The following is a 20,861-nucleotide window of genomic DNA, read 5'->3' on the forward strand; positions in this document are numbered from 1 at the left end:
CCCCAAAATCCTTCTGATCCTCCACACTGCCAAGAGTCTTACCATTAATACCATATTCTGCCATCATATTTGACCCACCAAAATGAACCACTTCACACTAATCTGGGTTGAACTCCATCCGGCACTTCTCAGCCCAGTTTTGCATCCTACCAATGTCCCACTGTAATCTCTGACAGCCCTCCACACTATCCACAACACCTCCAACCTTTGCGTCATCAGCAAACTTACTAACCCATTCCTCCACTTCCTCATCCAGGTCATTTATAAAAATCATGAAGAGTAGGGATCCCAGAACAGATCCCTGAGGCACTCCACTGGTCACCAACCTCCATGCAGAGTATGACCCATCTACAACCATTCTTTGCCTTCTGTGGGCAAGCCAGTTCTGGATCCACAAAGCAATGTCCCCTTGGATCCCATGCCTCCTTACTTTCTCAATAAGCCTTGCATGGAATTCATTCAGTTCCATTATGGGCACAACTTTCCTACCATCGAGGACATTTTCAAGAGGTGGCATCCATTTCTAACAAACTTCAACATTTGGGTCATGCGCTCTGCTCAATGCTACCATTGGGGAGGAGGTACGGGGATGCGGGAAGACGCACGCTCAATGATTCAGGAAGAGCTTCTTCCCTCTGCCATCAGATCTCTGAACAACACCTCATTACTCCTTTCTTTGAACTAATTATTTATTGCTGTAGTTCATAGATGTTTATGCTTTTGCTACAAATTTCAGGTCACAGAGAGGTACAACACTACAGCACAGAAACAGACCCTTCATCTCATTTAGTCTGTGCCAACTATCATTCTGTCTAGTCCATTGACCCATAGTTGTCTATAACCCTCTCATCCATGTACCTATCCAAACTTCCCTTAAATGTTTCTATCGAGCCCATGTTCACTACTTCCTGTGGCAGCTCGGTCCACACTTGCATCACCTTCTGAGTGAAGTTTTCCCTCAGATTCCCCTTAAGTATTTCACCCTAAACCCATACTTCCAGTTCTATTCTCACTCAAACTGAGGGAATGAGCCTGCATACCCTATCTATACCTTTCAGAATTTTGTTTGCCTCTGTAAGATCTCCCGTCCTTCATCTTAAGAACTGCATTCAGTGGGAGGCTAAAGTCCACACGTGATACGTCACTTTGGTCTGACATCTTTTGCCTGTTTCTGATATTAACTGCACCCTAACAAGAGTGTCTGAACGACCTGGTATCACAAACCAGGTCAGGCCTGGAGTCTCTGTCTAGTTACACACTGGCATTAAAATCTTAAAACTGTTTTGTCTGCTTTTAATTGGATTTTCTAAAAATCTTTTCAAATCAATCAGTAAATACTTGCCAAAAAAAACCTCGGAAGAACTGCAGAAGCTGAGGGTGGGGGCTGTCACAAATCAAATGTAACTCTATCCACAGAGCGGAAACAGGCCTTTCAACCCATTTGAGCCAGTGTGGAAACTCTGCCCCTCACAAGCTTCCTCACACCCTTCTCCATCTCATCTTCTAAATATGTTAGAACATTGAATATTACAGCACAGCTGAGGCCCTTCGGCCCACAACATTGTGCTGACCCATTAAGCTGCTCCACAATCAATCTAACCCTTCCCTCCTACATAACCCTCCATTTTACTTGCATCCCTGTGCTTATCTAAGAGAATCTTAACTGTTGTTAATGTATCTGCCTCCACCACCACCCCTAACAGCGCACTCCACAAATACACTGTGTAAAAAACCTACCTCTTACATCCCTCCTACATTCCCTCTGATCACTTTGAAAATATGTCCTCTTGTATTAGTCTTTCCTGCCCTGACCGTCCACTATCTATGTCTCTGATCATCAGTTCTCATCCTCCTTCACCCAAACTGAAAAGCTCGAGCTCGCTCAATCTTTCTTCATAAGACGTTCTCTAATACAGGCAGCATCCTGGTAAATCTCCTCTGTACCCTCTCGAAAGCTTCAACATCCTTGCTATAATGAGACAACCAGAACCGAACACAATATTCCAAGTGTGCTCTCACCAAGGTCTTAAAGAGCTGCAACATTACCTCGTGGCTCTTGAACTCAATCCCCCGACTGATAACGACCAACATGCCTTTATCACTTCTTAACCACCCTATCAATTTGAATGGCAACTTTGAGGGATCTAAGGACTTGGACCCCAAGATCCCTCTTGTCCTCCACACTGTGAAGAATCCTGTCACTAACCTTGTATTCTACCTTCAAGCTTGCTCTTTTAAAGTTTTCACACTTAACACTTTTCTGGGTTGAATTTCATCTGCCAATTCTCAACCCAGAAAATGTCCCAACCTCTCAATGCCCCAATATAACCTACAATAACCTTCTACACCATCCAGAACACCCCAGATATTCATGTCATCTGCAAACTTATTAATCCACACTTCTACTTCCTCGTCTAGGCCATTTACAGAATTCAAAGAGCAGGTAGAATGCACTCTACCTGTAGGCAAGCCAATTCTGAATCCATGCACAAGCAAGAGAAAATCTGCAGATGCTGGAAATCCAAGCAATGCACACAACGCAGCAGGCCGGGCAGCATCTTGACGTTATGGGCAAGACCCTTCGTCTGGATCTTTTTCTCTCCAATCCTGCTGAAGAGTCTTGACACAAAGCGCTGACTGTACTCTTTTCCACAGATGTTGTCTGGCCTGCTGAGTTTCTCCTGAATCCATGCAGCCAAGTTTCTCTTAATCATTCCAGACCAGGAGTTCCTAACCTGGGGTCCATGGACCCCTTGCCTAATGGTATTGGTCCATGGGATTAAAAAAGGTTGGGAACCCCAGTTCTAGACACTTTATCAATAACATTAGACATAAGACATAGGAACAGAATAAGACCATTCAGCCCATTGAGCCTGCAGTACCATTCAATCATAGCTGACTTTTTTTATCCCTATTTTCGCCTTCTTAAACCCCACCCCACCTACCTTACCAATCAGGAGTTCATCAGTCTCTCTTTAAAGACACCCAATGACTTGGCCTCCACAGCCCTCTGTGGCATCAAATTCCACAATTTCACCAGCCTCTGTTCAAAGAACCTCCTCCACACCTCAGTTATAAAGGGATGCCCTTTTATTCCGTGACTGTGCCCTCAGATCATAGACTGCCTCACTAATTGAAACATCCTCTCCACTCTCACTCTATCCAGGCTTTTCCGTATTCAGGAGGTTTCAATGAGATCCATCCTCTCCCAATCCTTCTGAAGTCCATCAAGTACAGACGTAGAGGCATGAAATGCTCTTTGGACATTAAGTCTCTAATTCTAGAGATCATTGTTGTGGTCCTCCTCTGGTCCCTCCCCAGGGCTGCACATCTTTCCCTTGCTACGGGGCTCAAATTGCTCATAATATTCCAAATCTATTCTGATCAAGACCTTGCAAAGCTTCAGCTGTATCCACTTCGGAGAGTAGGCAGCTTATTTGGTGGTGCATACACCTTCAGTAACACACTCAGAGCCAAAGAATGATGTTTGAATTCACAATAAAACACCACAGAATGGTAAACAAAAGCAAAAAGAACTCAGGACTTAAATTTTTGAATAGGAAGAAACCAACAGACTTAGTTTGCAAGGCAGTTCTACAAGACCTTACCGAAGGATGGACTGGAATTACTGTATAAGGAGAAACCGATTGGGCTTTATTTTCCCTGGAGCACAAGAGCGTTAAGGAGTGACCCTAAAGTGGTTTATCAAATCATGCAGGGCAGGGGTGAATGGTCACAGTCTTCTTCCCCAGAGTAGGGGGGGAACTAATAGATAGGCTTTATTTGACATACTTAAAGCAAAACATCAAACCATACAGTGAAATGTGTCATTTAGTGTCAACAACCAACACAGTCCGACACTGCGTTGGGGGATGTCTGTACAAGAAAATAAATCTCAAAGTCGTATATGGTATACAGACTTCGATAATAAATGTATTTATATTTTTATTGGGATACAGCGGGCAATAGGTCCTTCCAAGGCACCCAGCAATCCCCTGATTTAACGCTAGCCTGATCACGGGACAATTTACAATGACCAATTAGCCTACCAACCGGTAAGTCTTTGGATTGTGGGAGAAAGCCAGAGCACCTGGAGGAAACCCAAGTGGTCACAAGGAGAATATACAAACTCCTTACAGGCAGCACCGGGAATTGAAAACGGGTTGCTGATACTGTAAAGCGCTGAGCTAACCACTGCACTACCATGCCGCCCCAAATTTACTTTGAACTCCACACAGAATGGTGTGCACATGACTAGGATTTTGCACCAAATAAACTGGATGCTAGATTTAAGGAGTGGACAGCTAAAGGAATAACAGTTCTTTGCAACATAATGAAAGAAGGAACACTGTTCAGTTTTGAAATGCTTAAAGAGAAGCACTTATTAGAAAAACAAGATTTTTATCGGTATTTACAGATGCGACAATATGTTAATAGGACACTTTAAAATGTAACCAAGGCAAGTACATGCTTGATAGAGCTATTTAGAAAAGCATATAATTCAGATAACGGTAGTAGAATCATTTCAAGCATGTATAAGAAGTTGTTAAATCTTAAAACACATTCGATTGCATACATTAAAACAAAATGGGAGAAGGGAGGAGGGATAATTATATCTGAGCAAGAATGAACAATAATATGGAGGTATCAGTGGAAATGTACCAGTTCACAGAAATGGAGGGAGTTTGGATGGAAAAACTTGATAAGATATTTTATTACACCCTCTCAGAAATCCCATTATGATAGTAACCTCCCTGTTTGCTGGAGAAATTGTGGAAATCAAAATGCAAGTCATTATCGTATTTTTTGGGACTGCCCTGTTATCAAAAATTATTGGAGGGTAATACACAATGTCCTACAAGACATATTTAAATGTGAAATACCCTTAGAGAGTAAGGCCATATATTTTGGATATATACCTCAAGAATGGTTGAAAAGAGATAAATATTTAATGAATATACTGTTGGTGGCTGGTAAAAAGACTCTTACTAGGAAATGGTTATCACAGGAGAGCCCAACTTTAAATACATGGATGGAAATTACAATGGACATTTATAAAATGGAGAAGATAAAAGCATCTGTTAATCATAAGCTGGAACAATTTGATTCATATTGGGAAAAATGGTTTAACTACATAATGCCTCATAGGCCTGATTTTATTCTCACAAATCAATGAATCTGTTGTAAAAAAAGATCACTCCCTACTTGTACATAGTTCTTTCCTTTTGCTTGTTTTTTCTTTCCACTCTTTTCTATAAGCGTATACCTCAGATACTTTGTGGAGATTTGTGATATATATGATTATATGATATATGTGTACAATGCCTGAAATACATCTTATGGAAATGTTTGTTTGATGATGAACAATAAAAAATTACAAAAAAAAGAACTCCACACGGAAGGAACTGTCAAGGGTGGTGGTGTAGAGGCAGATGCGATGGAGGTATTTAAAAGGCTCTTAGATGGGGACGTGGGCATTGTATAGGCAGAAGGGATTAGTTTAGTTAGGCATTTAATTTCTAGTTTAATTAGCTCAGCATAGCACTGTGAGCAGGAGGGCCTGTACTTGTGTTGTACTGCTCTGTGTTCTATCGGCATGGGTAGGCAGCAATGCAGAGTTGAGGTTAGAGTGAGATCAGCATTGATCTGATTGAATGGGGTTAGTCTTTTGGGGCAGAGTGGCCTTCTCCTGTCCCTAATACATATGTTCCTCCATAAAAAGGAGGCAACTGATGTAGGGCAAGAACCAGAAGAGTTGTGCAGTGTACCAGTCTAAATAAGGAGCTTTAAAAGTTGCAAATGCTTTAAAAGTTCCCCCCACAAACTATCTGCCAGTTCCCCCCCGCCCCCGAGTCAAATATAGTTAGTGAGTTAAAGTATGGACGAGTACCTGCTACAGGAGAAGGTTTCCGAAGCACCAGCCATCTATTTTTCCACTGGAGTTTCATGTAAAATAAAATACAACACCAAGTTAACAGAGCAGCCCGGCACATACCATTTAGCTCAAGCCAACAACTTTAATTTTCCACTACGGCGGACCCACAAACCTTTTTCCCGTCTCTCAGTTTTACATGGCCCTCCGCGACAACTGAATCCGTCATCTTCAGTCATGGTCGTAAACAGCTGCAAACCTTTCAGGGTCACTTTCAAAATAGCTCGCTGATCTGAGCTTCCACAACCAGGACCGCTCAGCAGAGAAGCTGGAGCCCACTGACGCCTCTCCCCAACGACCTGCTCCACCCCCAGGACCCAGGCGTGAGGGAGGGCTCTCCTCTTAAAGCAGAATGCTTCCTCTGAACTTTATTCAGAAGCAGAATCAAATTAGGTTTAATATTGCTGGCACATGTCGTGAAGTTTATTGTTTTGCAGCAGCAGTACAGTGCAAGACATAATATTTGTCAAAAACTATAAATTACAATAAAATATACTAAAATTAAATTGGTATGAAAAGAAAGCAAAAAATATCGAGGTAGTGTATATGGGTTTATTATTAATTCAGACATCTGACGGTGGAGGGAAAGAAGCTGTTCCTGAATCGTTGAGTGAGTGCCTTTAGCTTTCTGTACTTCCTTTCTGATCATAGCAATGAGAAGAGGACATGTCCTGGGAGAGGGGGGATCCTTAATGATGGATGATGTCTTTTTGAGGCAATGCTTTTAGATGATTCTGGTGTTTTTTCCCTTTTCCACCTATCACTGTTGATTTTGTTTTACAAATTTATATTTATTATAAATTCAAGCCACTGCAAATACCATTGTACAATCACATTACAAACAAAAACAAAACGGACTAAACTAACATGTCCAAGTCCAAGTTTATTGCCATCTGACTGTACGGTACGTACAACCAAATAAAACAACGTTCCTCCGGACCCACAAAACATACAGTATATCACACTCAGCGCATAAAACAAAATATTGCCACAGATAAAATATAAATCAAAATGCACGTGAAGTGCATAGCACAGGTAAACAGTAACTCACGTAATTAAGCCTATCATGGGACGTAGGCCGCTGACAGTACCTTGCCAGAGTCCTCAGTCTTTTGTGTTCTCTTCAGGTGTAGCCAACCTTCTTGGTCTAGCCTTCCTCCCCCAGGGATGAGGACTTTGGAACTCCGCTGGCATTTCTGTAGCGCTAAGTTTTTATGGAATGGGGTTGCCCACCCCATGCCTGACCCTTTTCCTTTCACAGCCAGGCTTGGGACTGTCCATTGCAGAATTATGCAAACAGCAAAGAGTACAGTAAACAACTCACTGTCCCAGTGTGGCCCCATCCTTATTTATTCCCACAATGCAGTGATCAACTCTCTCAAAACACCTCTCAGCATCCTGTGAATGCTCGTGTTCTTTTTCCACAGCTACCCAGGCATGGATATACCCCCTGAACATTCCCAGGCAGTCCACCCAGATGGAACTGCCCAACTCCAAGACCCACAGATAGCTACCTAATTCAGCCCCAGGGACAGATTAATTAAAACATCCTCCCTTTAGTTTGCCCTGCTGGGGGATGTCACAGGCAGAGAACTTGGGACGGTACACTGGAGGGATAGGTTCTTCAGCTCTCAAAAGTCCATGCTGAGCATGCACGGAGTCCAATATACATACACACGCACAAATATACTGAGCGTACATGGTCTTCTCCTGCTGTAGCCCCCATCATTTCAAGGTTTGATGTGTTGTGCGCTTAGAGATGCTGTTCTGCACACCACGGTTGTAATGCATGGTCATCGGAGTTACTGTCACCTTCCTGTCAGCTTGAACCACTCAGACTATTCTCATCTAACCTCTCTCATTAATGAGATGATTTCACTCACAGAACTGTCACTCTTACTTAAGCCTATCACTCCTGCTGGGGCATGCACCGTCGAAATCAGCTCACCACAGTCCCCTGTCCTTTCAAGTTTTTCCCAGGTTTAGCCCATCTTCTTCTGTCCTCTCCCAGGGATGAGGTGTCTGGAGGTTCTGTTGGTGTTTCTGTAGGACTGGGATTTTTATGGGATGCGGTTGCTAGCCCCATGCCCAACCCTGCTCCTTTCTCAGCCGGGCTTGGCACCGTCCGTGGTGGAATTTAACTCTCACTCACTGGATTTTTTTTTGCTTTTCACACCACTCTCCGTGAACTCTAAGAGATGGTTATGCGTGAAAATCCCAGGAGATCAGCAGTTTATGAGATACTCCAGTACCTTATAAAGTGACCACTGAGTGTATGTTCATGGGCTTCTGCTGCTGTAGCCTGTCCACTGCAAGGTTCGACACGTTGTGCTTTCAGAGATGTTCTTCCACACCCCACTGTTGTAACGTGTGGTTATTTGAGTTACTGTCACTTTCCTGTCAGCTTGAACCAGTCTGGCCACTACAGGCCCTTCACCCCTCAATGTTGTGTCAGCCTTTTAACCTATCTGTTGTGTTTGCTCATCTATTTTTTTAAGGTTTTCAAAGTATTTTATTTTGGGATTTTTTGTCACATCATTAAACTGAGTTGCAAAAATATTAACAAAAAGACTTTTCCTAAGACTGTACAAATATCTGAAATCAAAAGGGATAAGCAACAGAAAAACATCCACTTAAGACAGCAAGTTACAGTTTTAAATGAAAAATGAAATTTAAAAAATAGACCAGATTTAACACATCCACACGTACAGACACACGTTGCGTTTTCCATGCATTAACATTTCTGGTTGCACAAAGGCTCCTGGTGTCAGGAAGACCATAAAAGGGTACCACCATTGTATGCAATCAGCATGTGCATTTTGCAGAAAAGGCTGCACTGCACTCTATGGTGAAATAAAGACAGGAGATGGGTGAGATGAGAGAAAAGCTCCATTCACAGCAACTAAATGACCAAAGGCAGTACATTAGCCATTACAAACAAAGTGCTGCTCAAAAACTGATTGCCATTTTGATCACCTGTACCTTCTGCTGGTTAATCACTGAGGTAACACCAGCCGCTGGACTTTCACCCCATCTCCCCTTACCCCCTTTTAAGATGTTAAAAACAGCAGCATAATTGTGATCTTTGTGAAGGTCAAGTTTTGCATGAGCAGAAGTAGCAGAGGGAGAGGGGAGTTATGCAAGTTCACATTCAAATCATTTTTAACAATTACATTTAAAAACAAAGCCCCCTGTTCAACACAAATATTGTTGGGGCTGAAAATTAAAAGTTGTTAGTTATGGGCTTCCTCGTAACCCAATGAGTGGTCTCTCCAGCCTATGCTCATAATGTTGGCAAACTGCATCAGGCAAAATGCTCAAAGCAGAAGTACAAACCTAGTGAGAGAGGAGAGGGAATGGCCAGGGAGTAGCAGCTCTTGCTCTGGAACCATGTTTTGGTTGGGTTAGCATTTACAGATCGAAGCTCTCATCACATTCCGCCACATGTAACTGGGTGTCATCAGTCATGCTGCTTTCCTGGGACTCGTCAGTTCCAGTTGTGTCCTCACTATGTTGCCCATCATTTGTTACAGGCTCCTCATCATCTGCTAAGTAACGTTTGTCAATAGCCTCTTTGATCTGGTTGTTGGCTCCTTTTGGATCAAGGTCCATGGCCCAGGAGAAATTCATCAGAGCCAAGTCCGACTGCCCTAATTTCTTATAAACCTTTCCTATTAGAAAGTATACAAGTGACTCTTTGGGAACAATTTGCTTCAGTTCTTCAAGCTCCTGCAAAGCTGCCTTGTACTTCTCATTTGCAAACAAAATGGAGGCTCGGTGGAATTTGCATAGGGGATTTTTGGGATCTATACTTATGGCTTTATTTAGTGTTTCAAGTGCACTCTCTGATTTCTTTAATGCATGCTGGACCACACCAATGTAACACAGTAACACAGAACTTTGGGGGTTGATATTAAGAGCCTTTCGGAAATGAATTTCTACTAGATTGCACTTCTCTTGCTTATAGTAGATCATCCTCAAACCATACCAGGCATTATAGTGCTGAGAGTTCACACGAATTGCATTTCAAAAACAGGCCAAAGCTTTGTCCAACTCTTCTGTTAATACAAACTCGTGAACAAGCAAAGTGTATGCATAAGCAAAGTTTGGATCTACTTGAATGGCTCTCTGGAAGAACTTGATTGCTATATCATGCTCTCGCTGCAAGCTGAAGCAGTTCCCTGCTGCACACCAAGCCTCTGCTGTAGTTTTATCCATTTCTGCGAGATCCTTGGAAAGAAGGGAGAGCGAGACATCCTTCTGCAGTTGCCACAATGTGGTGGAATAAATCTCCATACCTTCCACTCGATAGCTTTCAATACGCCTCATTTCTGAAAGTATCCTCTCTGCCTGCATGTATTCAGCCAGCTCAAAGTGTGCTCTTCCTATTTGAACCCTGCCAGTGTTGTAGTGATGTGAAGGCAACTTCCTTACAGCTGTAAGAACAAAGTGCCAAATATCCTTTCCCCATCTCACGCAGAAGGTTCATCAGTCCATCTGCAGCTGCTTTTTGTCTACTAAAGGCCTGCATTTGAGGTGTGACTGAGGATATTTTGCCTTCAGGGATCACCGAGTCAAGTTTACTGATTTCCAAGCAGTCGTTGAGTTTTGGCTGTGTTATATCTCCTTTACTGGTTTTGTTTTTTTGGCTTTCTGTTGGGAATTTTAGTTGGAAACTTCATCTTCAGCTTTTTACTATTCTCCTTTGTAGTTGAACTGGCACTTGTAAAGAGCCTGGAACCTTGGCGGGGTGGTGCAGTTGTAGGGGCTGTGCTTGTTGGAAATAGGACCTGCGCTGCACTGGTCTGTTGGCCCGAAGTCTGCGTCTGAGTCAGCGGAATTGGAGTTACATCACGGCTGTAACTCCAGGAGACGAGCACAGGCTTTTAGTACTCGGCCAGGTACCCCATCTGGGCCAGATGCTTTCCTTGAGATCACACTCCTGAAGGATGCTTTCACGTCGGCCTCAGAGTCTGAAATCACAGGGACATCAGGATCTGTGAGAGTTCTTGAAAGTGCCTCCATGTTTTGATAGTCAAAGAGAACATAAAAGGCAATGAGCCCATCTGGGAGTGAAGCCTTGTTGTCACCTACAGTTCTGTGCAAAAGTCTAAGCCACATATATATAGCTAGGATGAATAAGACTTTTGCAGAGTACTGTACTTGTCAATGTGGAGCGGAGAGCGAGTTTGTAAATCTGGCAGGAGCAAAGGATTCTGGTAATGGTGAGGGTGGAGTCCCGTTGGAGGAGTGTGGGACAGGTGGCAGAGGAGGAATGCCAGGATCAGGTGGGTTGTGTGGGAGCAGACACACCCAACCTGAGACACCAGGCAAGGTCATTTGAGTCCAAGCAATTGGTTTATTGATCATTACAGAATGTCACTCTGGTGCTTCCTGCTCCCTCCCCTCTCCCTTCCCCTTTTCCCAACCATGATTTTCCTCAACCTACCCCCTTTCCCACTCCCAGTCCACAATACTGACCCATATCAGTATCAGGTTTATCATCACTCACATATGTGATGAAATTTGGGTTTTTGTGGCAGCAGTACAGTGCAAAACATAAAATTACTACAGTACAGTGCAAAAGCCTTATGCACCCTAGCCTTTTATATATATATATATGTCTAAGACCTTTGCACAGTACTGTATGTTGCATGGTTTCACTTTGTAAGAGGTGACAGCATTCAAGTCCTGTCACAGCTGTTGAGCATCTTTCAATGATTCAAGTTTGGTCCAGAATGGCCACTTCACAGGAGAGATTGCTTTCTGGAGATCGTACCCTGACTTCTTCTATTTAACTTGGTCATCAGACCTGGGTGCTGCTGATCTGGCCCTGGGCAGACTGCAGATCGTATGGTTCATGCAGGACTCATGGTTGGAGAAGACTGGTTGGTTGAATGATTTTGTAGGACACACTAGTCTATGATTTTATTTTTAAAGTCTGTGACAACTGTGGTGTTTTCATTCAGATCCTCTGATGAGTCCTTGAACATCACCCAATCTACTAACTCAAAGCAATCCCATTGCCACTCCTCAGCCTCCTGTGACCACCTCTTTGTTGAATAAACTCTTCTCCTGCTTCCAATTCAACTACAGATATCATTTATAACCGGGATTTCGATGACAAACTCAGGGATGATTCCTAGTCATGTCTAATCAATGGTATTCCCCCCACCCCCGTAGTCTGTCTCTCCTGATTAGTTAGTTCCTCGCCAAATCAGGTTCCTGCTCTTTGACTTTGTATACAATTGAATTCCGGTTCTTACTTAGAGTGAGACCTTGGTTTTTGTTACAATTCTTTTCCTTGATGGCCATTGTGAATGCAGTGTTCTGCTACTGCCGATTTCCCTGAGTAACCCGACAGATAGGAGGTTAATTTCCAGAATGGTGGAACTGTCATATGTTGAAAGATTGGAGCGACTGGGCTTGTATACACTAGAATTTAGAAGGATGAGAGGGGATCTGATTGAAACATATAAGATTATTAAGGGATTGGACACACTGGAGGCAGGAAGCATGTTCCCGCTGATGGGTGAGTCCAGAACTAGAGGCCACAGTTTAAGAATAAGGGTTAGGCCATTTAGAACAGAGATGCGGAAAAACCTTTTCACCCAGAGAGTGGTGGATATGAGGAATGCTCTGCCCCAGAAGGCAGTGGAGGCCAAGTCTCTGAATGCATTCAAGAGAGAGTTAGATAGAGCTCATAGATAGCGGGGTCAAGGGATATGGGGAGAGAGTAGGAACAGGGTACTGATTGTGGATGATCAGCCATGATCACAGTGAATGGCGGTGCTGGCTAGAAGGGCCGAATAGCCTACTCCTGCACCTTCTGTCTATTGTCTATTGATACAATGGATATATTTCCACGGTTTCATGGAAGGATCACCAGGGTTCTGAAGAAATACCAGATTGACGTCATCCATGAACCCATAAGGAAGCTCAAGTCTTAGCTTATGCAGGTCAAAGATGACCTGGGACTCAGGTTGGCTGATGTTTGCAGGATCCGCTGTGAATGTAGTGCAGCGCATATTGGCCGGACAGGATGCATGGTGGAAATCTGAATCAAGGAGCACAGGAGGTGAATCCATTTGAGAAATCAGCAGAGGTAGAACACTACATTTGCAATGGCCATAGGATTGACTTCGACGGCACACAACTACTGTGCCGCAACAATGGGGTTTGGGACCACCTGGTAAAGGGAGCTATTGAAATAAAACTAGAGGAAATCTTAACAAAGACAAAGGTCTCACTCAAAGTAAGATCTGGAATTTGATTGTAAACAAGGTGGGAGAGCAGAATTCTGATAGGATGAGGACTAGCCAATCAAGAGGGACAAACTATGGGGGTATAAATACTATCAGACTAGACACAACCAGGCATCATCCATGATAATGATGACAGAGTTTGTCATTGAAACGTTGATTATAATTGATCCTGTACCAGCTGGAAGCCTTAGAAGAGTCTATTCATCATATACGCCAGGAAAGCACTAGATCCTTTTTCACCTCTTTGTTGTCCTTATCTCTAGAGGTTTGTTCTTTAGCCTCTGCCTGTGTGCAGGTAAGAAAAGGACAGCCAAGTGATCCAATTTACTGAAATGCAGTCCATGGTAGGCATTCCTAATCGTAGTATAGTAATGGTTGAGTGAGTTGGGGCCCCTGGTGCTACAGGTGATATGTTGATGATAATTGGGCAAAGATTTCCTCAAACAAGGCTGACTGAAGTCCTTGACTTTGATTTGAGAAGTGTCAGGATAAGCTGTTCCTTGTTTTCTAATCACAACGTTCGAAGCATTGAGCGCTTGTTTAGCATCTGCTTTTGGCAGTAAGCAAACTGCATGAAACAGAGAACGCAACAATTGCTCATTTCCCGATGATACTGGAATCTTATCCCCTTATTCCATCTCATTCTCACAGAGAAAAACTCTCTTGGTAAGTAGAACAGTCGGCACTTAATCATCAGATGTTCCAGGTCGGGGAGAAAAGAGTGTGATCTGACCACTATGTCCGAGCATCACAAAGAGTTTATCATGAAACACAATCCCTCACCCTTTGCCTTCTCTGAATCAGAAGTCCAGATCATACAGTGTATTGAGAAGCCTTTGGGTTTTACTGATGTATCTGGCGTGTCCAGAGTGAGCTACGTCTCCGTGAAACACAGAACGCAGCAATTCCTCATTTACCAACGATGCTACAATCTTGCCCATAGGTCCTAAATCTTGCGTATTTGTGAACAAGTAGAGAGATTCATTCCTCAGCATTTCAGCCTGGTTTGGAGCCCTCCCCTACTCCCTCTCTTACGGTCATAGCGGTGTACCTTCATCCACTTAAAGGTGCATGCTTGAGAGTTAATTCTGCAGTCTTTCAGAAGATCATGAAATCGCTAGTTCATTCAGACAGTTCAAAGTTGCATTGTTTAAAGGGAAATCACATGCTGCAGATTGCAGTGAGGGTACTTCAGAAGTACATACAGAAGTTTTGTAAGCAACCAGCGAAATATCGCCACGATTGATTCATGCCCTGTTCAGCAGCACGCAGTTTTTGGAGCAAAGTGCGTGTCTTCCACAAGCTGTCTACACCAGCAAACTCAGCTTGGAATATACCTTCATAATGTTTGAACCATGACTCAAAGGTAACTCATGAATCAGCTTCGAACTGGAAATTGGTAATGGATGTAACAACTGGCTCATATGAGTCTGTTTGGTTTTTGACACCAGTGTTTTTGGACTGCTGGTCAAGGTTTCGATTAACTTCAGCTTCAAATTGAAACTGCTGCTGTTGAGTGCCGGCAGCTTTAAATTCTCTGGTGTTATCATTTTAGAGTGTGCTTTTCCTGGGCACAGCACATAATACTACGAAGAAAGCACAACAGCACTTCTACTGCCTTAGAAGTTTGATAAGATTTGGAATGACATCTAAGACTATGAAAACTTCTTTTGATGTGTGGTGGAGAGTATATCGACAGCCTGGTATGGAACACCAATTTCTTTGAACAGAAAGTCCTACAAAAGTAGCGGATATGACCCAGTCCATCACAGGTAAAGCCCTCCCCATCACTGAGCACATCTGAAATAGAGAGTTGTCACAGGAAAGCAGCATCCATCATCAGGGACCCCCACCCCCAGCTAGGCCATGCTCTCTTCTCACTGCTGCCATAACGGAGAGGGTACAGGCTTCAAACCACCAAGTTCAAGAATAGTTATTACACCTCAACCATCAGGCTCTTGAACCAATGGGGATAACTGCACTCACCCCAGCACTGAACTGTTCCCATAATCTCTGGTCTCACTTTCAAGGACTCTTCATCTCATGTCTTTGATATTTATTACTTACTTATTTATTATAACAATTATTATAATTATTTCTTTTTCTTTCTTTTTTCTTTTTATGTTTGCACAGTTTGTTGTCACTGATTGTCATGTTGGGTGCAGTCTTTCATTGATTCTATTATAGCTATTGGATTTATTGGGAATGCCTGCAAGAAAATGAATCTCAAGGTTGTATATGGTGACATATATGTACTTTGATAATAAATTTACTTTGAACTTTGAACTTATACAACTGTGAGCAAGTTTTCTGCTGAAATTACCACATGGATATGATACAGCACCTTGTCGCCAATATGTCACGTTCACTCATTTATAAGCACTGATGAGACCTGAAGTCAGGAGATAGAACAAAGCCAGAAAGCAAAGAAACCTTTATTCAGTAAAACAGCACAAATGCAAAAATCTCAAAGCTCAATAGTACCTCCCAAAGCACGACTATTTAAATGTTTGAGACATTGAGACCAAGCAATGAGTCAGCCTGAGATTGGTTGTCAGCTGACCAATAGGCATTGGTTGTTTTGGCTCGCTGTCTCATCCAACGATGACAGGAACCCTGTGCGGGAGAGTTTTTAAAGTGGAAAAGCCGATGCACTGGGACAGTTGCTCGCGCCCTCAGAAGTCCAAGTCCTTTGATACGAATGAGCGCCACCAACTGGGGTCTTCCTTGGTTGCAATGGATGACCATGATGTCTTGTGTGCCATGTCACACCCTTCGATCTCCACGTAGTGTTGCAGCACCACCTTCTTGGCTGTTGCATCTCTAAGATCAATCTAACCCTTCCCTCCTACACAGTTCAAACAAGAGAAAATCTGCAGATGCAGGAAATCCGAGCAACACACACACACACACACACACATGCACAAGTGCTGGAGGAACTCAGCAGGTCAGGCAGCATCTATTCCTACATAGTTCTCCATTCTTCTATCATCTAAGTGTCTATCTATGAATTTCCCAAATGCCCTTAAAGTATCTGAATCCGGAAACACATGCAACATCAACCGCAAAGTCCTTCAAAACTAGTTCACAGCCACCAGCCTCACTGATCAACCCTTGCAACGTGGATCCCGAGATTCCTGCACTTTCTTCTGACAGCAGCAAGTGAAAGGGAGAGGAAGACCTGTCCAATGCAGTCAGATGGCACTCAGCACCCTCCGTCCTCCTCTCTCGTCTTTGGCAACTTCAACCTTGCTCCATAATTCAGTCGGAGAGAAGCAATGGAGTCGATCCTGGGCTCACGCCCTGTCTCCAGGCTTCCAGGCATCTAAGCCATACACTCTGCTCCAAACCTCACCGAACTCCCTTGGAGACAGCAAAGTGCCAGATCACTCAGTCAGCCCAAAAGCACACCATCAGAATGTAAATCACAGGTTCCAATCGCATGCAGGTTCATTGTAGAATCATATTTCAAAGCAGAAGAAAGAAAAGAAGTAAAAGAAGCAGTTTTGTGAATTGTCTGCAGGACATCACCATTGCTCACATTGTTTGCTGGCGCCATCTTGAAAATCATCCAGGCCACGCCACCCTCTTACAGACAGGAGGTACAGAACCCTGTAGTCCCACACCACCAGCTTTAAGAACAGCTAATTCCCTTCAACCATTGCCACAACACTAATCACTACAATTTAGCAACACTATGAGCACCTTACACTAAAATGGATCTACTTTTTTTTTCTTTCTTGTAAAAATGGTGTTGAGTTTATGCTTAATTGATGTCTTTGTTGTAAATGCTGCTTATCTGATTCTCTGTGGCTGTGTTGCTGCTACAAATAAACTTTTCATTGCACTTCTGCTTCCTGGCATTTGTGCAGATGTCAAGAAACTTGACTTTATCCAGTCACATGTATTCCTGGACATTTTATTCTGTAACTCCTGCCTTGCGCCTACTAGTACATAAAAACAACAAACTTCGTGTTAATCGGCAGAATAGTTCTGATGCTGGACATCTGACATAACAAAAAGGAAACTTCTGGAAACACTTGGCAGATCAGGCAGCATCTGTGAAGCAAGAAACACATTTCGGGTCAATAGCCCTTTGTCAGAACTATGCCTGAGAGAAACATGTTACCTTAAACAAAAGCAGAAAATGGAGACACAAAGAGACTGCAGATGCTGGAACTGGGAGCAGTGATCTGCTGGAGGATCTCAGCAGGTTGAGTAGCATCTGTGCACGAGGGGAAGGAACTGCCGAAGTTTCAGGTCGAAATGCTGCATTGAGAGTTAGAAAAAGCTGGAAACATTCACCAGATCAGTCAGCACCTGGGGAAAGGGTAAAACAATGTCCTGACCATTTCTGACAACTTCCAAAGGAGAGTGAGGCAGGCGAGGTTCCCCACCCACCTCCCCACTGTATTCTAACCAATTTTTACAGGAGCACCATTGAGACTGACCTGACCAGCTACATCACTGTCTGGTTTGGGACCCTACAAAGGCTTGTGAAGACTTCCAAGAGGATCATCAAGGTCTGTCTTCCATCCACACGTGATACTTAGCAGGAGCACTGCGTGCACAAAGTCCTAAGCATTGTCAATGATTCCCTCCCATCTATCTTTGACCCACTACTATCTGGCAGGAGATACCATAGCATTAGGACAAGGACTGTTAGGATGGGAAACACCTTCTTCCCCGGGTCATGAGACTACAGAATTCCCCACCACCACCCAAGTCTCACCAAGTATGAAACAGTAGCTTTTTGGGACACCCCGCGGATACCAAAAAACACGGATGCAAAATTCCCTTTTTTAACCTGTCTCATTACGGGTGGAATTTAGGACCCGCGGGAGCTCAGGACCTGCCGCCAGCGGCTGCTGCTGAATCTGCAGCGTTTCTGTTCCGTTGACAGAAAATGATCACGATTGAAAATAAAGTGGAAATAATAAAGTGATTGGAAAGAGGTGAAATGCCATCAGTCATTGGAAAAGCATTAGGCTACTTCAGTCAACAACCAGAACAATTTTAAAGGATAAACTGAGAATAATGGAGCATGTGAAAGGCCCTGCCCCGATGAAAGCTACAATTATTACTCAGCAACGCAGTGGTTTAATTATTGAAATACATAAGTTTCTTAAGTGTTTTATATGCATAGAAAGGTAAAATATATACTATATACTAAGACAAACGTTTAACTGACTGACACTAAATAATACCAGATGTACCTGTTCTGACTTACATACAAATCTGACTTAAAGACTGCCTGTACATTAAATCATCTCTAGATTACTTATAATACCCCATACAATGTAAATGTTATGTAAATAGTTGTTATACTGCATTGTTTAGGGAATAATGACAAGAAAAACAAATCTGTACATGGTCAAACGGCAGGTGCTGGAGAGAGAACTTGCGGGTTTTCCCGATCCGCGGTTGGTTGAATCCGCGCTTGCGGAAGCTGCAGATAAGGGGGGCTGACTGTACTGCTTAACATAGAAACATAGAAAACCTACAGCACAATACAGGCCCTTCGGCCCACAATGTTGTGCCGAACATGTCCCTACCTTAGAAATGACTAGATTTCCCCATAGCCCTCTACTTTTCTAAGCTCCATGTACCTATCTAAAAGTCTCTTAAAAGACTCTATTGTATCTGGCTCCACCACTGTTGCTGGCAGCCCACTCCACACACTCACCACTCTCTGAGTAAAAAACTTACCCCTGACATCTCCTCTGTAACTGCTCCCCAGCACCTTAAACCTGTGTCCTCTTGTGGCAGCCATTTCAGCCCTGGGAAACAGCCTTTGACTATCCACATGATCAATGCCTCTCATCATCTTTTACACCTCTATCAGGTCACCTCTCATCCTCCATCACTCCAAGGAGAAAAGGCCGAGTTCACTCAACCTATTCTCATAAGGCATGCTCCCCAATCCAGGCAACATCCTTGTAAATCTCCTCTGCACACTTTCTATGGCTTCCACATCCTTCCTGCAGTGAGGCGACCAGAACTGAGCACAGTACTCCAAGTGGGGTCTGACCAGGGTCCTATATAGCTGCAACATTACCTCTCGGCTCCTAAATTCAATTCCATGATTGATGAAGGCAAATATACCATACACCTTCTTAACCACAGAGTCAACCTGCGCAGCAGCTTTGAGTGTCCTATGGACTCGGACCCCAAGATCCCGCTGATCCTCCACACTGCCAAGAGTCTTACCATTAATACTATATTCTGCCATCATATTTGACCCACCAAAATGAACCACTTCACGCTTATCTGGGTTGAACTCCATCTGGCACTTCTCAGCCCAGTTTTGCATCGTATCATTGTCCCGTTGTATCCTCTGACAGCCCTCCACACTATCCACAACACCTCCAACCTTTGTGTCATCAGCAAACTTACTAACCCATCCCTCCACTTCCTCATGCAGGTCATTTATAAAAATCACGAAGAGTAAGGGTCCCCGAAAGATCCCTGAGGCACAACAATGGTCACCAACCTCGTGCAGAATATAACCTGTCTGCAACTACTCTTTGCCTTCTGTGGGCAAGCCAGTTCTGGATCCACAAAGCAATGTCCCCTTGGATCCTATGCCTCCTTACTTTCTCAATAAGCCTTGCATGGGTACCTTATCAAATGCCTTGCTGAAATCCATATACACTACACCTACTGCTCTTTCTTCATCAGTGTGTTTAATCACATCCTCAAAATATTCAATCAGGCTCGTAAGGCACGACCTGCCCTTGACAAAGCCATGCTGACTGTTCCTAATCATATTATACCTGTCCAAATATTCTTAAATCCTGCCTCAGGATCTTCTCCATCAACTTAACAACCACTGAAGACTCACTGGTCTCTTATTTCCTGGGCTGTCTCTACTCCCTTTTTTGAATAAAGGAACAACATCCGCAACCCTCCAATCCTCCAGAACCTCTCCCGTCCCCATTGATGATGCAAAGATCATCTGCAAAGGCTCAGCAATCTCGTCCCTCGCCTCCCACAGTAGCCTGGGGTGTATCTCATACAGTCCCGGTGACTTATCCAACTTGATGCTTTCCAAAAGCTCCAGCACATTGAATTATGATGTAGTAGCCGTTACAGAGACTTGACTGGCACCAGGGCAGGAATGGATTCTCAATATTCCTGAATTTCAATGCTTTAAAAGGGATAGAGAGGGGGGAAAAGGGGAGGAGGGGTGGCATTACTGGTCAGGAATACTATTACAGCTGCAGAAAGGGTGGGTAATGTAGCAGGATCCCCTTTTGAGTCAGTATGGGTGGAAGTCAGGAACAGGAAGGGAGCAGTTATTCTACTGGGGGTATTCTATAGGCCCCCTGGTAGCAGCAGAGATATTGAGGAGCAGATTGAGAGGCAGATTTTGGTAAGGTGCAAAAATAACAGGGTTGTTATCATGGGTAACTTTAACTTCCCTAATATTGATTGGCACTTGATTAGTTCCAAGGGTTTAGATGGGGCAGAGTGTTAAGTGTGTCCAGGATGGATTCCTGTCACAGTATGTTGACAGGTCGACTAGGGGGAATGCCATACTAGATCTAGTATTAGGTAACGAACTGGGTCAGGTCACAGATCTGTCAGTGGGTGAGCATCTGGGGGACAGTGATCGCTGCTCCCTGACCTTTACCATTATCATGGAAAAGGATAAAATCAGA

The 20,861-nt window shown here is 43.6% G+C and overlaps 1 protein-coding gene and 1 pseudogene across 7 annotated transcripts in view; both read right to left on the bottom strand.

The window, feature by feature from the left end:
- dok7b (docking protein 7b) overlaps positions 1-6,245 on the bottom strand; it is a 120,998-nt gene extending 114,753 nt beyond the window's left edge. For 4 of the 7 annotated variants that reach the window (XM_059974126.1, XM_059974124.1, XM_059974123.1 and 1 more), the window contains exons 1-2: positions 6,048-6,244; positions 5,891-5,936 (exon numbers count right to left, since the gene is read on the bottom strand). In XM_059974126.1, the coding sequence (XP_059830109.1) occupies positions 5,891-5,936; positions 6,048-6,101 (100 nt within the window). In that variant the 5' untranslated portion in view covers positions 6,102-6,244. Of the gene's footprint in view, positions 1-5,890; positions 5,937-6,047 lie in introns of all 7 variants that reach the window. The other 3 variants (XM_059974125.1, XM_059974127.1, XM_059974128.1) reach the window with 2 other exon arrangements.
- A 3,098-nt stretch (positions 6,246-9,343) lies between these two features.
- Positions 9,344-15,945, bottom strand: LOC132396471 (cell division cycle protein 27 homolog; annotated as a pseudogene).
- Between the last annotated feature and the right edge of the window lie 4,916 nt (positions 15,946-20,861).

The sequence above is a fragment of the Hypanus sabinus genome, chromosome 7, assembly GCF_030144855.1.
Source record: "Hypanus sabinus isolate sHypSab1 chromosome 7, sHypSab1.hap1, whole genome shotgun sequence".
Classification (NCBI taxonomy): domain Eukaryota; kingdom Metazoa; phylum Chordata; class Chondrichthyes; order Myliobatiformes; family Dasyatidae; genus Hypanus; species Hypanus sabinus.